Here is a 23405-nt window from a genome sequence, read left to right on the forward strand (position 1 = left end):
GATTCCATCAATTTTCTGCCAAAAGAGTTGAGTTCAAATCTGGGGGCCTTGCAATTCTCTTTTGGGGAGGGTGACGATAGCAAACACTCCAGAATTATTCAAGACTTTTATGACGGGATGGTGAAAATATGAGTTTTGCTTTATTCTAGATTAATGAACCAGGATGGACTGAAAGACTTCCCAACCCTGCATCTATATAGTGATCAAAGGAATCATTTTGAGACTTTTAGAGCTGGATGTTGAGGCCCTGCTGGGGCTGGTCTGATAGTCAATTCAACTAATTAACAACCACTTAAGGCCAATTGAAGGGGGGCAACTGGAATTAGATGGAGGCCAATTCATTTTGGCGGCAGCCTCCTGGTGGAGTGGAGAACGGGATAATGACCCAGGCAGGTTTAGAAGCATTCACCCCCAGTGTGGGTGTAGGAGAAGCTGCAGGCTGCCCTGTGCATCTCCTTTCCCTCCCCACTCCACCCAGCCTCCCACAATGGTGGCCCGGCTGCAAAAGGCTATTTTTTTGCAGAACAATTTGAAACGCTCCCTCCGTTACTCACCTACCATGGCGTTCTACTGCTGTTTTCAAGCTGGAAGATCTCTGATTAGCCCTCCAGCTATCAAGAGCCTGCCTGCTGTCCTTAATTAGATGGCACATATGTGACATCAGATAATCATAATTGTATTAAATACAATTTAATGGCAGGTGCCTCATGCAGCAAAACCACAATGTGGTTTTCATTGAACACTATACAAAAACATGATAAGTTGTCCATTATCATTGTCCGTAAGTTGTCCATTATTATTGTTATTATATTTAGCTTTTTTAAAAAAAATTGTTCTCAATGGAACTTTATTATTTAATGTACACTTTTTTTCTGAACACATGAATGTTACTGTTGTGTTTCTATGATGATATAAAAGCACCAATCGCTCGTAATGGATTGGGTAAACATGTTGTGGGGTCATTTATTCAGATTAGGCACATGAGAACAGATATGCAAAGAAATAAAGCTTGAAGACACATCAGTAGCAGAGCTGCCTGTGTATGGTCTGCTTAAAAGCAGAAGTGAAACTAAATTGGATCACATGTCACACTTTCTTTCTAGTGAATGGCATGCTGATATCCCTTAAAGGCATATTGCAACATCCCCCTTTCTTTTCAAAGGTATTTTCCCCCCTTCCAAAGAAGTATAACTATTTTCAATATAAGTTTATGTGTATGAAACAATGAGTCTTCAAAATGTAGAGGTAATTTGCTGGTACACTTAGATCTTGTAATGTTAATCTTGTCTGGAGGTGTCATTAATTGCTCACAGTCACCTGTAGTGTGGAATCTTTCACCATTTCTTCTTGTGGCTGCTGGCATTTGTGTTGCACAAAATGTACCAGATCAATTGACGGACTTGCATTCTCCTGTAAGTGTAATGTTGCAGCACCCTTGAAACTGCCAATTTTTTGAAACATTCTAGATATTTCAATGTTAAGTCATGAACTGAGGTAATAGAAGTAGTTTCTGAGGTTGATCTGCCATATGAAGTCTAATTAATTCCATGGATTATCACAAATGCGAGGTCACGACATGCCGGTAGACCTGCAATTGCCAGGCCTTCAGTCTTCAAGATGTAGGACATCTGTGACACCCAGGGGGATTGATTGTATTTGAACTCCAGGCCTATGGATCCTGCTCATGGAATCAGTGAATATGTAGAGAGTTTCACAGCAGTACGTATCACCATTGCCTTCCATGTCTTTTAGAATTCGCAGGGGCAGTATTTTGGCAGTTGTCGCTGAGTCAATCTTGGCCAATAATGAATAGTTATCAACTTTTTTAGGTCAGATCGTTTGAATCTTGGCAAACACTTTGGACGGTGTGACAGTGTCCATGTTTTCCATGAGATTGATGGTGTGAAATGTGTACACTGCACTTCATCTCGTCGTGCACATCATTGTCATTCTCTGTTTTGTCAATCACATCATGTATATGTTTCTGACGGAATACTGGATGGTCATTCTTATTGCTTGAAGATACCCATTGCGTACGGTCTGTTTGGATTAGTGCATGGGTCTTTGTAGCTGCATTAGTCTTTGCTCTAGTGCGCTGCTGCTGCCAATAGCTCCAACTACCACATGCTTTGCAAAATTCATGAAAAGCTGGGCATTTCCTTGGTGCATGCAGAAGGCCACACCTCCCACATGTATTGCTAGGTTTGGGTGTTCTAATAAGTGTGTCAATAATTGGGGTTGTGCTTAGGACCATTATGCTTCGTCAACCTGCAAGGGTCACTTCATACTTATGTCCGTCCTTGAGTAGCTCTTCGATGCTACATATTTTGGGCTCGCCTAGCAGGTCTTTCTGGAACGCTTACATGGAAGTGGATGCAATCACCAACTCAACAATACTGTCTGCTAGCTCTGTGTCGGAAAAATTTGTTTGCTTTCCAGAATCATGGTTAGCGTGCGATGGAATGTCTCAGGGGCTGAGGAGATGCTGAAAGGGAGGGGATTAAAACAAAATGGCTACCTGCCTCCTACATACCAACATACAAAATATGAGCAGAAGTAGGCCATTCGGCCTCTCGGGCTTGTTCCATCATTTAATGACATCAAGGCCCACTTCCCCTAGTCTCAGCCCTCAGCCTCCTCACTCGTCCGGCAAGCCTTGGTGTTGAGCTCAGTCGGTGCTTGTTAGCAGCGAGGCATTTCAATTAATTATTTTAATTTCTCTTGTTTATGTCAAGTTTGGTGAAGAGGATGTTAATGGCAAGCTTTGCCAGGCTGTCACTTACAGATGCCATTGGGTGGACCTCCCTCTGGACTGTTTTGTTTAATTGCATGTAGTCTATGTACAGCCTGAGTTGACTGTTGGGTTTGGCGACTATAACCAGGCTGGAACACCACCAAGTTGGTTGTGTGATCGATGAAATGACACGCCTGTGGTGCATGCGGTCAAGTTCCTCTTTGACCTTCAGTAGTAGAAGATGTGGTACCCTCCGGGGAATGAATAGGCACACTGGCATGGCTTCTGGGAGCAGTGAAATGTGATATTCATTTTTAAGTTTACCCAGCCTCTGGAAGAGTCGCGGCGATTCATGGCGGAATTCAGCCCTGTTGTCTGGTGGAAGGACCGCATCTACTTCCTGTAGGAAGCACAGTTATATACATACATTTCTGCTGACTAAACAGACAGTTTGATTATGTAGAGTATAGAGAGTCACTGTGATCTGTCACCCCTTGTGGCTTAGAGTAGCTGTAATCTGACCCTTGACATGCAGGGGTGAGTTCCCCATCCGCCCGGACCTTGGAGTTTACTATTTGATGGCTGATCAGGAGCTGTATTGAACCATGCTAACTGATCAGCCAGTATAAATACCCCAGTGCAGGTATCAAGCTTACAGTGGGTTGGAAAGCCTTTGACTTCTAAGCTGATAGACCAGAAGCCTTGGCAATGATCTTGTGCCTCTCCTAGGAAGTCTGAAGTGGTGTAAATTCTGGGAGACCTGTAAGATGCAGTAATTCTTGTGGAAGTGTCCTGCTCTCCCACACCTGAAGCACTCTGCATCCCCTGCTCGGTTTTCTTGGCACTTGTGTTATCTTTTGGTGTCACAATGCAAACCCTTCAAGATGGCGGCAGCACAGGATCCCACCTTTTTGACCAGTTTGGCTGGCTTCGGGGTGGGTAGGGCCACTGCATTCAGGCCTAACAGATGAGTGGCCCTTACTGGCACCTCGGTGTGTCATGGGGCAATAGGCCAAATTTGTATATTTGGGTCGGCCAGAGTAGAGCCATGAAATGGTCAAGTGGAAACGTGACCATCTTTCGCCGGCTGCTGTTGGTGAGGTCTATCTACTAGTCACGAAGCAGTAAGAAGCAATTCCAGCACTTCCCATGGTCTGTGAGACCTGTGGTTATAACGTGTGTGCCTTGCAGCAGTAACCCAAGATGAAGTATTGAAGGTTTTTAATGCAGAGTCAAAATCTGCAGAGGTCTCCTCAAGCCTCTCACTGCTAAGGATGTGGTCAGCTGTGGGCCCCACGAAGTAGAGGAATGAACTGACCTGTGGTAGCTGTGTTTTGGTAAGGATACCCAAGGCTCCTTGGTACTTCAAGAAATTATTGTGCCACGTCTTCCAACTGCGGGCTCTGTACGGGTACTCAAGACTTTCAAACGGGCGGGAAAGGGGCAGTGGTTGCTTGTCCAGTGCCACTATCGCTACCCTTGTTCAGTTAGCCTGTTGCTTATGTGCACTTGCAGGATGTTGGTCTAACCAGGGATTGTTGCCATCATGGGCTATGGATGTTCCTAATGTGGCACCAACTCTTGCTTAAATTGCCTACTCCACCACTGCTACCATGTTTGCTGGGCATGTAAGGCTTTGTATCTTGTGAAGAGGGACTGTAGCCAGACCCAGAAATTTACTTAAAATTATTTTATTTTGTCATGAAACTAAATTTTTTTTGTTATATTATTGTGGTTTAATGTAAAGTAGGTTTATGGGTGTGAGTGTGGATAGGTTTGTCTGTATGATTTAATTGAATTAGAGCCAGATAGACTTCAAGCTTGAAATTATCAAAAGAAGTTAGGGGTAAAAGGCATTTGAAATGCTAATGATTAAATATGAATGCAGGCTTAACATGTAGGGTGTGAAGAAAATTTGCATTTTTGGATAAGTGAGGAGTTGTTTGAGTTTCAAAGAGATGATAGGATGTTTACAACTAGCAAGAGAAGCAAAGCCAAGCTGTACATTTACTTTTCCCAAAGGTACTGACCATATTGGCAACATAAAAATTTTTATACTATGGGAAAAATAAATTTCCAAAGACATATAGAACAATTGAATTCACAGATTAAAAAGAGAGAACCATATAAAGAGAATGGAAAGCTATGTTGGGGGCCATGTAAGATCTAAGAGGACCATGTAAAACAATCTTAGGGAAGGCTCCAGCCACTTTAGCAGAAGTCGGCTGTGTCCAGTAACCAAAGGTGGAGGAAAACCTTTGGAATTCCACTGTCAGGTGGGTGCTGTGGTAAACTTGCTGGCTTAATTATTTAAATTTAAAATCTATTTTGAACTGCTGCCTTAAAGCGGGTGTGTTGTTGGGAGTCAGGTTAATTAGGAATTTTGGGATTTGTTATAGTATTAAGTAACTGTAATTTTATGTATGTGCTTAAAATTTTTTCTTTTGTTAAGAAATGTTTTAATTTAGTTTTAAAATTTCTAAAGGTGTCAGTGGACACGTTACTTCTGAATTCAGTGCACAAATCTTCTCGTAATAAATACAGATTACAAAACCATTGTTAGAGTGTGGCCAAGTTTCCTTTGTGGATTTGGTCTGCCTGGCACTCATCACCTGCCACATCATAACTTTCACACTATGTACAAGGTGGGTTACTGAGTAGGCACATCTCCTCTGTACCTTTATATTTTTGTGTTGGATTATCAGTGTGCAGATGTTAACCAAAATTTACATGAAGCTGTGTCCCAATGCGAGCTACATGCTAAATGTTAATTATATTCTCTTCCAAGAACAATAAAGAAAGTAATTAACAAATGGCTGTCAGAATACTAAAAATAATTTGAAGGCTCATCATTTACCTATCCCTGCCTGACCGCTATACAGAATCCCCAACACATGACTGCTGATGTCACAGATACATCCTAGTCTACATCGCCCTATAGCTAACCTATTCTATTAACCCATTACACTACATTTACAACACGTTTCTCTCTCCACAGATGCTGCCTGGTCTGCTGAGAGTTTCTAGCATTTTCCATTTTTAGTTTACTCTTGGGTGCTTCGTGAAAAATGTACCCATAGTATTGGACTGGGAGTAAGACTATCCTCTTAACCATGAGTAGTTTACAGCTAAAAGTATAGTCCTTATTGCTTTTTAAAGCATATGAATATGTGAATGATGAGCCTTCAAATTATTTTTAGTATTCTGACAGCCATTTGCCAATTATTTTCTTTATTGTTCTTGGAAGAGAATATAATTAACATTTAGTATGTAACTCACATTGGGACACAGCTTCATGTACATTTTTGTTAACATATGTCCACTGATATTCCAACACAAAAATATAAAGGTACAGAGGCTCATACCTAGAGTTGAGCAAAGTGTAATGGCTGCAGCCTTTGCTTTCCAAAAGAAGCCATCTCAGGCATATGTCACATGTTGTAAGCAAAGGCTATAGAATAGCGCAATACCAATGAATACAATCACGATCCAGCACACTTCTCTACAGCTCATTCTCTAACTCCCCTCAGGAGAATATCTTTGTTAGGCACTTGTGATCAAGGCAAAGGTTAAATGCTGACATGTGCTCTGAAGTATTGGCAGATCCAGATTGAACGGGATCTTCTGGCCCATCTCGACAAAGAGGCAAAGAAGGTTAGAATGAGTTGCTGAGGGATGGGGTCCACTCATGGCATTGGCAATGGAAGGAGTGACAGAGACTCAGGACCTGGTTTTCTGATGGGTGCAGTTGGAAAAAAGGCAGAAGCTCATGACGTAGCTACAGCTGGCATCTACCCTCCGCTTCCCCATTTCTGACACCGTCAGCCCTCACCATGGAATAGCAGAGTTAAGAGGTCAAAGGTTTTCAAGCCACCACCTGTCTCAGCTCTCACTCTCTTTTGTTATGAACTCTCTTGCTCTTGAAGAGATGTGAAAAGTGGAAAATATGTTTACTTGACATCACATGACAGAGATTTGAAGAAACGTGTCTTGTTGTAAACCGATTTGATTTATCAATCGTTATCTCACCTCCACTTTTAAGTCCCTTGTTGCCAAGAATCTGTATTCCCTTCCTTCTTGATTGTTTGGCACCTAGTGTGATTGCCATCTTCACCCCATCAAGGTGAAGAGGCACAAACTTGAGCATAGCTGACACTCACAACAGCATCTGTCACTGCATCAAGTTAGATCACATTAAATTCTTTTAGGCCTCACACTCCTCTGCCAAAACTCTCTCTGGATCATCCTGTGCTGGACAGATAACCTGGCCTTTTTGTTCCATTATAAACTTTCTCCTTGAAATCCTCTTCCCTTTTACCTCCTGCCCTCACCTCCGATAAGAAACCAGAGGAGCTCCTGGATTACTTTGTCACAAGGATTAAAACCATCCATTCAGCTGCCTCTCCTGCTTCCCCTTTGCCTCAAGGGTAACAATTCAAACCACCCACACACCTCCGGCTGCCCAAGCCCTCTTGCCAACATGGTCCCTCTGACCTCATTCTTGTCTCTGGGTCCTGCATAATGTTCGTTTCATCCCCAATTTTACTTCTTGACCTCCACCCTTGTTGACATCTTAAATGCCCCCTCTCCCTTTCCAATCTGCTATCATCACTCGTACAAGAAAACCCAATCCCATCCTTTGTCCCCTTATACCACCACGTCTCCAATTTCACTTTCCACTTCAGAATGTTGAAAAATGTTTTTGCCTCTAACACCTGGAATTTAACCGTACCAAAACAATCCTAACCAATGTCACGAATAAGATCCTCCCTGACGGTGAACATGGTGCATTATCCCTCCTTGTTCTCCTCTACCTCTTTGCAACCGTTGACATGTTCCTTCAGATGTCTAATTCTTATGCTTTGGAATTTGATCTCTAAACCCCTCCAACTCCTTCCCTTATTTTAAGACCCTCATCTGAACTCACCTCCCCAAGTAAGCTGAGGCCTGTTTTCTTGGCTGGGCATCGATTTATTTAATTGCACCTCTGTGAGCTGCCTTGGGACATCCTTACACATTAAAGCTGCAATGAGTATGATGATACGTGTCTAGAACCTGTGTGAGACATTTAATGAAATGAACATGTGTAAGGCTGTGATTTAAAGGCCTCTTGCTAAGAGTGTAAAGAGATATATACTGCATTCTGGATATTAATAATAAGCAATTTGGGCACTTTAACACTATTTGAGGGAAAGTCATTCTAGGCAGTAGGCATGTTTAATACTGTGCTTGACCTGATAAGGTGACTACAATTTGTTGGCATTGTATGGCTGGCTACAAGTATTATTTTTTCCAGTTTGCTATCATCACTTATCCCCAAAGGAGTCTTAGGTGAATATTTCTTTGTCAAATCACCTCCTGCCAGAACATCTGCTTTTTGCACGAGTTTCACTTGAGTCGCTTTGAGGATAATCCATGTGTCCTTTCACAAGCTGTGTTAACCACTCCATTTTACTTGCATTCTCCTTTACCTTTGTTCAGGCATTAATGTTGGGTGCCTGGTACACATTTTTTTTGTGTGTGTCAGCCATTGCTATGTTTCAACACTTACCTTTTGCTCTGCAGACGTCTTTTCAGCCACCTTTTCAAAGGACATCTTAAAGAAACATAGGAAATATGAGCAGGAGCAGGCCATTTGGCACTCAAGCCTGCTGCTCCATTCAGCTAGATCATTGCTGATCTTCTACCTCTATGCCAGAGGTAGCTACCTTTAGCTGTCAATCACTATGTTAACCTGCTGGGAAAATATGGCATTTTCCCTGCAGCTTCTCAAACAAGGCAAATGCAATCACTTAATATAGGCATCTCAATTTCTCATTCCAACATCTTTCTGTAACTTTTTCAAATCTTCTTTAGACAGACTAAAAGCAAATATTCCTCTGCAATCATCCCGTATCTAACTGTTAACTTCTGAGCTATTACAGTTAGAATTAGTGTTAGGAACTAGAGATAGTTTTAAGTAAGTTATATTTGTATTGGTAGGTGTTAGGAATAAGCTATAGCTTTAAGTTTAAGTTTAATTCATATTTTTTTATTTGTGTGTTAGAAAGGTGAAATCTCAATCTTTGGTTTCATTTTAGAGTGGAGGCAGCAAGTCTGTGTGTTTGTTGTATACCTGCATTTTAATCAGGTTTTACCACCCTTGAAGTGGTTTAGGAAAGTTAAAGCAAAGTAGGAAAAACTGTGCTGTTGCCTAGCAACAAGAGACCTACAGAGATAGAGAGAGAAACAGGAAAGCAGTTTCAGTTCAGTTGGTCTGTGGATATCTGTTATGGCGTGACAGATGATGTGTGCCAGGTGGATCAAATCCACGAGGGAAACTTGATCCTGCTATCACAATGGTTTTGCAATTTGTATTTATTTCGAGATAGGTGCGTTGAATTCAGAAGTAATAAATTCACCAAGACCTTCAGAGATTTTTTAAAAACTAGATTAAAATATTTCTTAACAAAAGAAAATATGTCAAACACACACATATAATTCCAGTTATTTAATACTATAGTACGTATTAAAAGTTCTACGTAACCCTACTGCCAATACCCCCTTAGAGTCATAGTCATAGAGGTCTACAGCACAGAAAAAGGCCCTTTGGCTCATCGAGTCTGCCCTTGTAAGGCAACAGTCAAAAAATAGATTTTAAAGTTAGAAAACCAGGCCAGCACAATTGTCACCGTTAAGGGCTGGATGTAGCAAACTCATGCAGACATACTGGAGGCGTTTCTGAAGCTGTTTTGCAAGATTCTTCCAAATGTCACAAGGCCTCTCTCAACATAGCCTTTCATTCTCCCTTATAGCCATTTTGTCTCTTTTTAATCTGTAAATTCCATTGTTCCATATGTCTTTGAAAATGTAATTCCCTATAATACAAAACTTTTCATGGTGCTCATATTATCAGTAACTTTTGGGAAAAATAAGCTCAATGCTTGTCTAACTTCTCTGGCTAGGTGTAAACATCCTACCATCTCTTTGAAATTCAAACTGCCCTGATTTATCTATAAATGCAAATTCTCCTCACACCTTATATTCTCAGACTTCAGCCATGTTTACATACTTAGCATTTTAAACTTAGCTTCTTTTGATGAGTTAAAGCTTCCAGACCATTTGTCTCCAATTCAATTAAATCACACACACACACACATAAACCATCCAAACCCCACTACTAACCTACTTTTACAATAAATCACAATAATATTATGAGAATTATTATACTTTTGTGATGATACCACAGGCTGATGAAGCTGGACAGGAGAGGGAGCTGCAGAGAGCAGGTAGCCCAAAAGAACAGAAGCAAGTCCCAGAAATTAGGGAGTGGGGGCAAAAAAAAGTCCCAGGATGACATTTAAGTTAAGGAACAAGAACAGGAATCAGGAACACATCTTGTTCAGTGGAAGTGAAAGCAAGGAGCAGAAGGAAAGGCTCCAAATTAAAGAAAGAAAACTGCAGGAAGCAGACTTAAAGCAAAATAGGCTTGCGAGAAGCCAGGAGATCTGAGGAGACAGCCAAAGGTCAGTGACTCCTTACTATGGGCCTGTGATGCAGTGGTGTTCTATTAGCATGGTTGAGTATCAGATAGTGCATGGAAGGCGAGGCTTGAATGCACATGGTGATCCAGGTGAGAGGAACTTCAGAAGGAGAGGTTGAAACCCTGGAGGTGGGTCCTTGTTAAAGACATCCAAGAGAAAGCATAGCTTGGGAGAAAATTCCGACGTGAGTATTTCTAGAGTGGAGATTGGAAACCCTTGTGTGAAAGATAGAACTCAGTAAACAGGTTGGCTCATGGTGGACAGGGGTGGGCGTTAATGAGAAATCCATAATATCTGCTTTGGGTAGGCATCTGTCATTTGGTTTCAGGCTGTGGTGTATCCGACCACAAGTTACCTATTGGTTTACATGAACTGTATACTTACTGTGAACATTAGAGTATAAGATAGATTTGGTAACTTGTGTTATCCTTACAAATCTGTGTATATCTGTAAAGGTATGGTTGTGGGTGAGAGAGTAGTGTAAAATAGTTCATCTTTTTCTTGTTTAATAAATATTTTATTCTTTTGTTAAAAATTCATTAGCAGACTCCTGTGACTCTTCAGTGGTCGCCCTCCAAGTTTTGAAACAAAAGATAAAAATTAGGATCTATCAAGCAAGAGTCCACCCAGGGATCTGAATTGTTCAGTAGTAACATCAGCTGGGATCAGAACATCAGCTAGAGGACTGTTAGTAATGTGTCTTCAGGAAGTCTTGACTTAAATGTTCCAGTTTACTGTATTTGTCAATGCCTTTCCTTCTATCCTACATCAAAGGTAGGAGGTCCTGTGGCACAATGGGCAGTAACCCTGCCTCTGAGCCAGAAGGTCTGTTTCACTCCAGGACATGATGGCCAAGGAAGGCGTCTTCATAATGCAGCCAAACAGGTTGATATCAACCTGCAAATCCTTCCAACAGGCGCTAAGGACAGGTAGTAATATTGTAAAAGATTCCAGGTCAATATGTAATGGAAAGAAAATTGGAGCCTCTACCATTACTAGCAATAGCTCTGGACTACAACACACATGTAAAAGTATATGTTGCCACAGCAACTGGGACTCCTTGGGTGCCTGGTTGACTCAGTTGGCTGAATGGCCGGTGTGGATCAGATTGGCGTCAACAGCACAGGGTTCAATCCCCATTCCAGCTGGGGTGGATTTGGGACCTGCCTCCTCGCTATAAATGTGGTGGAGGTCATAATGGTGTGGGTCAGACCTGCCTTTGGGCAGAGAATTCAAGAAGATATCAAGGGGGTTTCTTGCTTTTTTCCTTTTCTTACTTCAACATCTCTCTGAATTAAAGAGCCACATGACTCTTAGAAGCTAAGATGTAGAAGAACCATTTATCTCCTTTTGGACTTCACTTTGTTAATTTTGTCCTGATATTCAAGTTAGATATGTTCTAAATAAAATGAGAGATTTAGCGGATTAAAATTTTAAGATTTTTCTTCTGTGGTGGAGGCACTATCATTGCTGAAATATAACTGAATTTTGAAATGTTGGAATTGTCCAGGGGTTCAGATGTAGAATGTATAGGATTTATTTCGGTGAACTATTGAGTCCAAAGACTGGGAGTGACAGCTAATTAAACTCAACTTCTTCCACTTTCTGACTAGATGTTAGATGGAAATCTACAGTTGTAGAGAGGTCAATTTAAAAGTATCATTGATCTTGACAAAACCCATCTATTCAGATTCCCCTTCCCTCTGCGCTAGAGCAGAAAATACATCAAGTGGCAGAGTAAGGATTCAGTACGAAAATTATAACGAAATAATACAAATTAGGAATATGGGACTTAGGAGCAGGAGTTGGTCATTTGGATCTTTGAACCTGTCACCCTAATCCCTCACCCACTTACCTTACACGCTTACCTTTTCTCCTGTTAAAAGTGGCTAGGATCTTTAAACTTAACGGTTTAGTGCCGTAAAAAGAGGGCAAGGCTTCATTTCCCCCAATGCTGCTACACAATAGAGGAGAGACTCCAGGAGCTACTACCTGCACATTTTCCAACAGGCATGGGCCAGAAGTCCAGGCTTGAAATGTGCTGCTCCAGGCTGAGGTAAATAAAAAGGAGCGGAGTGCCAGTCCGACGGTGATTGCCAACTCCACAGACGATCCGACCCATTGTAATGTGAACTTGCTAATTGGTAAAGGGTGAAGTTGAAAGTATCAAGTTCTGAATATCATTTCCACATTTTCAAATTTTCGATAGCCTAAATTATCACTAAGTGCATTTGCGCCTTGTCCTAGTGCTATGAATTAAAACATTGCGGTATTTAATCGAATCAACACAATTGGGGGTAATTGTAACATTTTGGATGGTAGTGTAAAATAGCCAAAAGAAGTTTGGCCAATGGTGGACAATGGAAATTAAAATTGGAAGAGTTGCAGAACCATTCTGAATCTTAATAAAGGACACTACGATGGTATGAGGCATGAGTTGGCTATGATGGATTGGAGAATGTTACTTAAAGGGATGACGGTGGGTAGGCAATGGCAAACATTCAAAGAGCGCATGGGTGAACTGCAACAATTGTTTATTCCTGTCTGGCGCAAAAGTAAAACAGGAAAGGTGGCCTAACCATGGCTTACAAGGGAAATTAGAGATAGTATTAGATCTAAGGAAGAGACATACAAATTGGCCAGAAAAAATAACAGACCTGAGGATTGGGAGCAGTTTAGAATTCACCAAAGGAGGACCAAGGGATTGATTAAGAAGGGGAAAATAGAGTATGAGAGTAAGCTTGCGGGGAACATAAAAACTGACTGTAAAAGTTTCTATAGGTATGTGAAGTGAAAAAGATTGGTGAATACAAATGTAGTTCCCCTACAGTGAGAAACAGGGGAATTTATAATGGGGAACAAAGAAATGGCTGACCAACTAAATACATACTTTGGTTCTGTCTTCACAAAGGAGGACACGAATAACATACCAGAAATGTTGGGGAACACAGGGTTTAGTGAGAGGGAGGAACTGAAAGATATCAGTAATTAGTATGGAAATTATGTTGGGGAAATTGATGGGATTAAAGGCCGATAAATCCCCAGGGCCTGATAATCTACACCCCAGAGTACTTAAGAAAGTGGCCCTAGAAATAGTGGATGCATTGGTGGTCATCTTCTGAGATTCTATAGTTTCTGGAACAATAGGATTAGAGGGTAGCTAATGTAACCCCACTATTTAAAAGGGAGGTAGAGAGAAAACAGGGAATTATAGACCAGTAAGCCTGACATCGGTAGTGGGGAAAATTCTAGAATCCATTATAAAAAATTTAATACCTGAGCACATGGAAAACAGTGGCAGAATCGGACAGAGTCAGCATGGATTTACGAAAGGGAAATCATGCTTGACAAATCTACTGGAATTTTTTGGGAATGTAACTAGTAGAGTTGATGAGAGGCAGCCAGTGGATGTAGTTTATATGGACTTTCAGAAGGCTTTCAACAAAGTCCCACATAAGAGATTGGTATGTAAAATTAAAGCACATGGGATTGGAGGTAGTATATTGAGATGGATAGAAAACTGGTTGGCAGACAGGAAACAAAGAGTAGGAATAAACGGGTCTTTTTCTGATTGGCAGGCAGTGACTAGTGGGGTACCACAGGGATAGGTGCTGGGACCCCAGCTATTCACAATATATATTAATGATTTAGATGAGGGAACTAAATGTAATATCTCCAAATTTGCAGATGACACAAAGCTGGGTGGGAGGGTGAGCTGTGAGGAGAATGCAGAAATGCTTCAGTGTGATTTGGACAAGCTGAGTGAGTGGGTAAATGCATGGCAGATGCAGTATAATGTGGATAAATGTGAGTTTATCCAATTTGGTAGCAAAAACAGGAAGGCAGATTATTATCTGAATGGCTATAAATTGAGAGAGGGGAATGTGCAACGAAACCTGAGTGTCCTCGTACACCAGTCGCTGAAGGTAAGCATGCAGATGCAGCAGGTGGTCAAGAAGGCAAATGGTATGTTGGCCTTCATAGCCAGAGGATTCGAGTACAGGAACAGGGATGTCTTGCTGCAATTGTACAAGGCCTTGATGAGACCACACCTGGAATAGTGTGTGCAGTTTTGGTTTCCTTATCTGAGGAAGGATGTACTTGCTATAGAGGGAGTGCAGCGAAAGTTTACCAGACTGATTCCTGGGATGGCGGGACTGACATATGAGGAGAGATTGAGTCGATTAGGATTATATTCACTGGAGTTCAGAAGAATGAGGGTGGATCTCATAGCAACCTATAAAATTCTAACAGGATTAGACAGGGTAGATGCAGGAAGGATGTTCCCGATGATGGGGGAGTCCAGAACCAGGGGTCACAGTCTGAGGATATGGGGTAGACCATTTATGACTGAGATGAGGAAAAATTTCTTCACCCAGAGAGTGGTGAGCCTGTGGAATTCACTACCACAGAAAGTAGTTGAAGCCAAAACATTGTACGTTTTCAAGAAGGAGTTGGATATAGCTCTTGGGGCGAAAGGGATCAAAGGATAGGGGGAGAAAGCGGGAGCAGGCTATTGACTTGGATGATCAGCCATGACCTTAATGAATGGTGGAGCAGGCTCGAAGGGCCGAATGGCCTACTCCTGCTCCTATTTTCTATGTATGTTTCTATGTATTCACTGATCTGATAATGTCCATTTTACCTTTAGATGAATAGTTACAATGACCCCATGTTATACTTTTTGTTGGTTGTTCGTTTTAGGTTATGCAAAAACACGAATGTTACTTCCAGAATTTTAATTTTTGCACGTGAAAAGGGGAACCATTATTTCTCATTACCCAAACACATGAATTAAATATGATTTGGTACATAATATAATAAATGGCAATTTTAATAGCTATACTTTTCCTTAATGACCAGCCAAGTTATTCCTTGATAACCATTTAAATTACCCAAAAATAGATCCCCTTTGAAAAACTGTCATGGTACAATAGGGCAGTTATGCCTTTAGGTTTATTTTTAATGTAATGAATTCCTACTGTCAACTCTTCACAGCTAATTAAAAGGCACTAATTTAATTAGATCCCTTGTGGTGCTTCTCTTTACAGACTTGTTCTTAGTGCTGTCTCAGACTATTTTGCTGCTATGTTCACCAGTGATGTTTGTGAAGCTAAACAAGAGGAAATCAAAATGGAGGGCATAGACCCCGGTGCACTCTGGGATCTTGTTCAATTTGCTTACACAGGTAAGCTAGAGTGAAGAGTTATTTGTATACAATGAATTCTTGTACATAGTGTAAAGATTAGAATGTATGTGATAATGAGACAAGACATCTTTGGGCTCAAAACTGAAATTCATGTGCATTAATCAACAATTGGCACATTGCTTGTTCATAATTGTTCAACGTTTCTCATATAGTATCAAAAATAATACTTTTAATGGCGTTAATATTAAATATGTGATGCTAAAGACAAATGTGTTAACATCTTCCGCCTTACTCATGAATAAAGATAAATGTAATTGTTATACAATGTTTGAATATTCATCCCAGATTCTAACTATTTTAAAAGTTAACATTGTCGCTTGTGGTATAAAGGGTTAAAATAGGTTCATGCTGGGTCCGGGGGCGAACACAAGCTGCAAAGTCAGTCCCGGTACGCTATCGGGGTGCAACCGGTGTGCTGGAGAAAGTCACATCTCAAGAGTCAATGCACGAGTGTTCACTGGGGATTCTGACACTCTAGAGCAATTGTCAGGTGGGGGTGGACGGCGGTGGGGGCGATGTTAGTGAGGGGGTCAAGGTTGTAAAGAAGATGAAGAGTGGCTAGCAAAAAGGGGTGGTTAAGGGGGTAAGAGGAGAAGTGTTGGCAGTGTTGTCACAGCTTTAATATGGAGCCAGAGGGGGCACTACTGTTGTAAAAGTTTTTTTTTAAAAGTGAATATTTTTTATGCGGCAGCCTCCAGCGGTCTCTTTACAGACTGTGCACCTAAGAAAACTTCTCACATGCAGCCAGTTGCAAACGAATTTCCAAAGAGAGCCTGAAATAGGCTTTCCACCTTGATTTTATAGACGGTGGATCTAACACCTGTTTCAGGCAGGCACCTTGGACGATGGCAGGGCACTTGTACCAATATGGTGTACCTTGCAATATTTAAACCAGATGTATCATGTTAAATCTGTCCATACAGCAGCAAAGTCCTGATGTCAGCAACAGCTTATTAGTAACAGGTATTTCACATCAGAACAGTGGGGGCTGCTGTGCAGGTAGATTACTTTAACACACCAGTGACTCAAACACCTTTGAGTGTACAACCACTAAAGTTGATGAATGTCGCCTGCCAGCCCACTGGAGGACCCAACACCCGGGTGCAGAGATCTACCAGCAAGGCAGATTCAGCGTGGGCATGTAAGATGCCATATTAGACCCTTCAGTGCCCTGAGGCAGGTTCAATTTCCCCCTGTGGTGGGTGTCCAAGGTGTGTGGTAAAACATTGTTAGAACTGATGACATTTGCCATTTTAACTGGACACCGGAAGAGGGGCCCAGAATGAAAAAAAAAAGAGTAAAAACTGGGAAATAAGAGGACTGGTCCGAACTGTTTTTTTTTTCCTTCTTGGGGGGCCCAAAGGTCAATCCACAGGGATTTGCTTCCTCCGTTCCTTTGCACTCTACCAGAATATTATTCCCACAGCGCACGTGTGCTTGTTATGATAACCATTTCTCTTTGAGTTTTCTTCTGGAATATCATGGACTGGCGGGGGTGGGCGGTGGGTATAAAAGCATGCAGTAAGTGCACTGGTCAATGAACAAACATCTCATGAAGTGCACCATTAAAGCTGCCTGCTTCACTTTAAATTCTGAATTCATCCATTTATGTAATAATAAATGACATTTGTACTACAGTAATAGTATTGTTAAAGGAGAAAAATGCGGTAATTGTACTGGAAGAAAAGAAAACTAGCATCTATTGTGTTACTTAAATTGATTTTCACGTCTTCAGAAATTTCAGCTGAGCATGGATTCCCTTTTCTTTTTTTACCCATAACACTGTATCAAATTATTATGTATGTATTAAGATTGCACGGCAAATGTATCTGCGTAGCAGTCCACAGAATAAGAGCCCCTTTGCAGAAATTGCAAATCCTGGAAATGTGATTATGTTATGCATAATTCATGAACTTTTCTTATAGAGGTGGAAATGCATATTTGTTGATGTTGAAACATTCTGGAGACTCATCCACAGCAACAGAAGTAAAGTCACGGTGAAGTTTCTCTTCTGGTGTTATTTGCATTTAAACAATCCTGAAGTAACTAATTAACAGCTATGGATAAAGCTTTTTATGTCGCACTACATCTTGTTGGATGTAATTTAGTCTGGCATTTCAAAGTGTATATTCAACCTATAATTTACACTACATTTAAGTGTACTGGTTTTCAAGGATGCAACCAATTACCTTCCCTGTTTATCAATTTTATAGCTGGTTTTTGGCCTTGCGAGATACTGCGAGTGTCTCATCTGTTCAACAACTCAAAGTTAAATTGAGCTGCAAGAACAGTTAAGAAAGGATTTATTCAATGGGTGCCAAAGGTAGAAATCTGTACCGGTTTGATAAGAAAGAGAGCTTGCATTCAAGCACATGTGCCTTACAATAAAATTCAAGCGATGGCTTGGAAATTAAACTGCCCAACTACTGTTAAGTTTCCCATGCGCAAGTGTTACCTTTGGCAAAGTTAATTAAAACTTGGAAGCTACATGCTGAGAAAGTGATTCATTTAATCTCATGAAAAAAAATATTGCATGAAGGAGAAACTATTGCCTGTCGTTGTAAACAAGCAATTCTGTGTGTTATTGATCTATTTTTTTAACGACAAAGTAAATGTATCCAACCATATTGTACAAATTTTGAATGACACCTGAACACTTGAGATTAAGAAATAGGAGCAGATGTAGACCGCATGATCGTCCAAGCTTATTCCATCATTCAATAAGATCATGGCTGATCTTTTACCTCATGCCCATTTTCCTGTCCTATCCTCACATTCCTTGGTTCTCTTACAATTCAAAAATCTATCAATCTCTGCCTTGAATATACTCAACAACTGAGCCTCCACATGCTCTCTGGGGTAGAGAATTCCAAAGGTTCACAATCCTCTGAGTGAAGAGATTCTTCCTCACCTTAGTCTAAAAGGACCAAACTCTTATCCTGAGACTACGACCCCTAGTTCTCGATATTCCAGCCAGGGAGAACAGCCTCTCAGCATCTACATCTGCTTAAGCTTGTTCATCCAGGTTTGGTTTAGCATTGTGTTGCATTTTGATAAAAATGGAACCATTTGCTATTTGACCATTCAGTCCAATATTGATCCTGAATTCTAAATGGCTACTCACGATCCCTTTAAGCAAAGGACAAATTATCATTGTAAAAAACAAAAATCAAATGGGGAATAATGTGCAATGTTATATTGCGAGGCTTAATGTTCTCAAACATGAGAGAGAAAAAGTTGTAAGCAAACATGTTTGTTCAGACAACCCATTATACATTACAATGGTTGCTGCAGACTTAATCCTCAGGTTAGGGTATATACACAACAATGAAACTAATAAATCAGAAGAGGTTAAAAGTATGCACTTGGGAATTTTTTTCTTTTGCATTTGTGTCCATTTTTCCCTTTCCACATTTCTTTCCCGCTTATGCTTTATGTGTTATGAGAGGGTTCAACGGTCAGGATCCTAAGATTAAGTTAATCAATGCTCACACTCCCTTTGAAGGATTATTTTGCTGATATGATCACGACAAGATTGCAGGGATTTAAATCTTCCGTTAATTATTCGGAAAAAGCCCTTCAGTAAACAGCACGAGGAAAGCTAAAAATTCTCTTGAGGAGCTACTGACCCTTTCTCAAAATTGTTTTCACAATTTAAACTGGAATAACGATGGGGAGAATTTTCCCCATGTCGGGCAGGCTGAGTGGGAGCGGGCGCGGGCGGGTGAGGACCCGACTGCCACCTGCGATTGAGACCCCACCGCCATTTTACGCAGGTGGGCCAATTAAGGCCCGCCCAGCGTATTTTTCGGCTTCCGAGGATGGCGGGAGTGGGCGGGCGGCGGCGGGCGTGCACAGGCCACTGGATCCAATGGTGACCTGGCGACCTGTTTAAATGAAGGCCTGGCAGCCTTTGCAAGGCTGCTCACAACGGCCGGTAGAAGAGCTCAGCAGAGGGCTACTGTGCAGCACGCAGGTCTGGAGGGTAGGCCAGTGGGGCAGGCCAGGCCGGAGGGTAGGCCAGTGGGGCAGGCCAGGCCGGAGGGTAGGCCAGCGGGGCAGGCCGGGCCGGAGGGTAGGTCAGTGGGGCAGGCCAGGCCGGAGGGTAGGCCAGCGGGGCAGGCCGGGCCGGAGGGTAGGCCAGTGAGGCAGGCCAGGCTGGAGGGTAGGCCAGCGGGGCAGTGTGCCCCTCCTTTCTCCGATGATTCCTAGCTGCCTTCCTGGAGGGGGTGGCAGCACGGTGGGAGGTCCTGCTTCCGAGGGACGGGAGGCAGAGGCCTCCCCACCTGACCAAACATGTGTGGGAGGAGGTGGCCGAGAGTGTGAGGTCCCGTGATGTGATGCGACGCACATGGGTCAGTGCCGTAAAAGATTCAACCATCTCCTACACTCGGGAAGGGTGAGTACCATGTTGGCTCAGGTCACTCAATGCAGCTGTCACCCTTTCCCCACAACCCCAGCCTCTTCACTCCGTCGGCTCCCCCCAGCAACTCTGAGTGCAGTAACGGCATTGAATCCTTCACGGCATGTATCCCTCACTGGGTGTGCCGGGAGGTATTGCCCATGCCCAGTTCACCCTGAGAGGGTTGAGCTAGTGTGTGTTCTGCATTGGCAGCATGTGTGACACTAACACCCAGAGTGTAGAATGGGGGTGAAAGTCAAGGATCTGCACCTAGGCAGAGAGCTGGAACTGGGAAGCATGTCAAAGTCAGGGTGCTAACATGCTGGGAGGGGAGCTTCCAGTTGGCAGGGCACCAATCCATCTGCTGGCCTTTGCGTTCCATGTGCTTGTGCCTCCTTGCTTAGCAAGGTTACACCTTGTGGTGCCACATGTGAAGCAGGCAGCATTTGGCCAATGGGGGGGTCAGCCCCGGCTTGTTTGGGTGAGTGTGCGCCAGCTGTGGGGTGATGAAGAACTGGAGTCCTGCAATGTCCAACTCTGGCTGGGGTGGCAGGGATGTGATGGGAATCCAGGTACAGGCTGGACCAATCAATGCTCTTCTCTCCTTTTCAGGAGAAGACTGTGCACAATTCCGCAGAGCAGATGCGGACTGGCAGAGGCCAGGCCCAGTTGGCCATCCTGACACCTTTTGAGTAGCAGGCCATGGATCTGGGGAGGCGCCATGTGCCCAGGTCCACCGGTGGTGGTGAGGCTGGGATGCCACAGGGAGGTATGTTTGGCGAGCACTGAGGTCATCATGTGTGTCCCAGAAGCCATGGCACTGCTGAATGCTCAGTGATTGTAGTTTGCAACATGGGTTGACCATTAATTATGGAAGGAAGAGCACATAATGATCCAGGGGAGTGGCATGCACATTAATATTGCACTGTAACTAATCAAATATCCTTGTTCTTCCTTTCTGCATCACCGGAGCAGGGCCGGGAGGAGGAGACAGAGGGCCCACCTCTCGCACCTGAGGGCCCAGAGGAAATTCACTCACCAGCGTCACACCATCTCTGCCAGGCAGGCACGAGTGCAGACACTAGCACCTTGGTGGGAATTGAATCTTTGGCTAGTGCCCCTGGGGCAAGCAGTGAGGGCACGTCACACTCACTTGAGGTGTGGGCAGAGACAGAGAGTGCCCATGGCACTGGCAGACGGAGGACCGCTGGGGACCAGGCACATGCTCGGTCGGTGGCTGAGGATGTGCCTCTGGAGTCGTCCGTGAGGCAGCAAACGCTGGAAGTGTAGCAGAGTATGCGGGAGGATCTGGCAGAGATACACAAGGCTATGCGTGGCATGGTGCCTGTGCTTGAGGAGTCCACGTGGAACATCACCGATGCAATGAGCCTCATGGTCGAGCGCCATGCTTCTTCCATGGAGACAGTGGTGACTCTCATGGAGAGGCTCCTCCAGGAGAACAATCAGGGCCTCTTGGGGTTGCGCTCGGACCTGCAAGCCCTCACAGCTGCATTGACCTCAGCTGGTCAATGCCAATGTGGGAGATGGTTTGGGCACCAAGTATCCCAGCTCATTGCCCATCCATCTACGGTGAGCAGGGAAGCCCAAAGTGACCTCACCTCAGTGCAGTAGCTGCCTGTCATCTCTGCGGGCTCCTCTCAGGGCGCTCTGGATGAAGGCAGTAGATCCTCCACCCCTCTGCCAGTGACCATGGCATCCGATAAGGCTGCGGCAACTGGGGAGAAGCCAGCTGTGGAACTGGCCACTCCCTCCCAGGTGGGGCCATCAAAGGCTTCACGGGCCAGAGGACGTCCGCCAAGGTCATCGAGGCCAACAGGACAGCACAGTGAGCAGGCTGGCTCAGATGCCAGTGCCAGCGAGGGGACAGCACCTAGACGGAGCACCCGTAAGCATAATTTTAAAGGACCTTAGGCACACCACGGGTTTCTCACTGGTGCTTTTATGTTGATTTATTGAAGACTTGGTGTGATGCCCAACACCTTTTTTTTTGGTTTATGAAGTTACCTTTGTTCTCTCAATAAATGTTGACATGTTGCCATGCCTCAGGGTGATTCCTTACTTCTTCAAGTGGTTGGGAACACATGATGTTATGAGTGAGTTGTTTGACATTGAGCTTTATTGAAAAGGGCCTTAGTTAATGTTACTGTCCAGGCAGATTTAGCACTCAGGTATCGTGTATGGAGCCTGCAGCCCTGACATGTGTTGAATGTCCATCTGTGTTGGGCTAGCTGGAGGTTCTTTGGATTTAAGCCTCCTGGGTGTCGCTGCCTCCCTGGAATATGCCCGGGTCAGCGTCTACCCCCTCAGCATTCTCCTGTGTGTGCTCATCCTCGGAGTCACTACTAGACTCACCGTGTGCATCTGGAGCAACTGTGTCTACGTCTTCAGCATCCACTGCATTCCCCTTTCCAGCGCCAGATTGTGGAGAGCACAGCATGCAACCACTGTCAGTGACACACAATCTGGGGGTTACTGGAGTGCGCCCCCTGAGCGGTCCAGGCATCGGAAGTGCATCTTGAGAAGACCGATGGTTCTCTCCACCACAGCCCTTGTGGTGCTGTGGCTCCTATTGTACCGCTGCTCAGCTTCTGTTCTTGGATGGCGGAGAGGCGTCATGAGCCACCTTCTGAGGGGATAGCCCTTGTCACCCAGCAGCCATCCATCCAGCCGGGCTGGAGCACTGAAGAGCCCCGGCACCTGGGAGTGTCTGAGGATGTAGGCGTCATGGGAGCTGCCTGGGTACCTTGCACAGACTTGTAGAATCAGCATCCTGTGATCACACACTATCTGCACGTTCATGGAGTGGAATCCCTTCCTGTTGACGAAGGCACTGGGCTCACCTGCTGGCGCCTTGATAGCCACATGTGTACAGTCTATAGCACCCTGGACACGGGGGAAGACAGCAATGGCTGCGAAGCCTCTGGTTCGCTCTGTCTGGCTGGTCTCGTCCCAGCGGAAGTGGATGAAGGTCAATGCACACCTGAATAGAGCGGCTGTAACCTGCTTGACACAAGTGTGGACAGCTGATTGGGAGACTCAGCAGAGATCACCCACCGAGCCCTGGAAAGAGCCGGAGGCATAGAAGTTGAGGGCAGCTGTGACCTTTAGCGCCATTGGCATGGGGTGTTCACCCACACAGTTTACGGAGATCTCAGGGCCAATCATCTGACAAATGGAGGTGACTGTCTCCCTTGAGAGGCGGAGCCTTCTTCGGCACTGCATCTCAGACATATTGAGGTAGCTGCTTCGCCACCTGTATACCCTGGCAGCAGGATAATGGCGTCTTCCGCCTTGGACTTCCTGTTGGCCCTGCACCCCTTGTGCCGGTGCCTGTCCTCCCAAAGGTGGTTTCCCTGGAGGCTGAATGTGGACTCCTGGCCTCCTTCCCCTTCTGTCCCTCCCTTCCCCCTCAGAGGAAGTGCCTGCAGTGGAGAGCACATCACCCATTCCCATGCTAAGGGAAGGCTTCCTGATAGCTGCAGGCCCCAAAAATGATTTTTACAGTAGAGTCCTGAC

General features: G+C 43.9%; 1 protein-coding gene and 1 pseudogene across 1 annotated transcript in view; one reads left to right on the forward strand and one right to left on the reverse strand.

The window, feature by feature from the left end:
• LOC144683094 (kelch-like protein 1) overlaps positions 1 to 23405 on the forward strand; it is a 386264-nt gene that overhangs the window by 146323 nt on the left and 216536 nt on the right. The window contains exon 3 of the mRNA XM_078546112.1: positions 15309 to 15445. Within this exon, the coding sequence (XP_078402238.1) occupies positions 15309 to 15445 (137 nt within the window). The remainder of the gene's footprint in view (positions 1 to 15308; positions 15446 to 23405) is intronic.
• On the reverse strand, positions 16377 to 16610 carry LOC144683156 (small nucleolar RNA SNORA53; annotated as a pseudogene).

The sequence above is a fragment of the Cetorhinus maximus genome, chromosome 7 (genome assembly GCF_964194155.1).
Source record: "Cetorhinus maximus chromosome 7, sCetMax3.hap1.1, whole genome shotgun sequence".
Taxonomy (NCBI): Eukaryota; Metazoa; Chordata; class Chondrichthyes; order Lamniformes; family Cetorhinidae; genus Cetorhinus; species Cetorhinus maximus.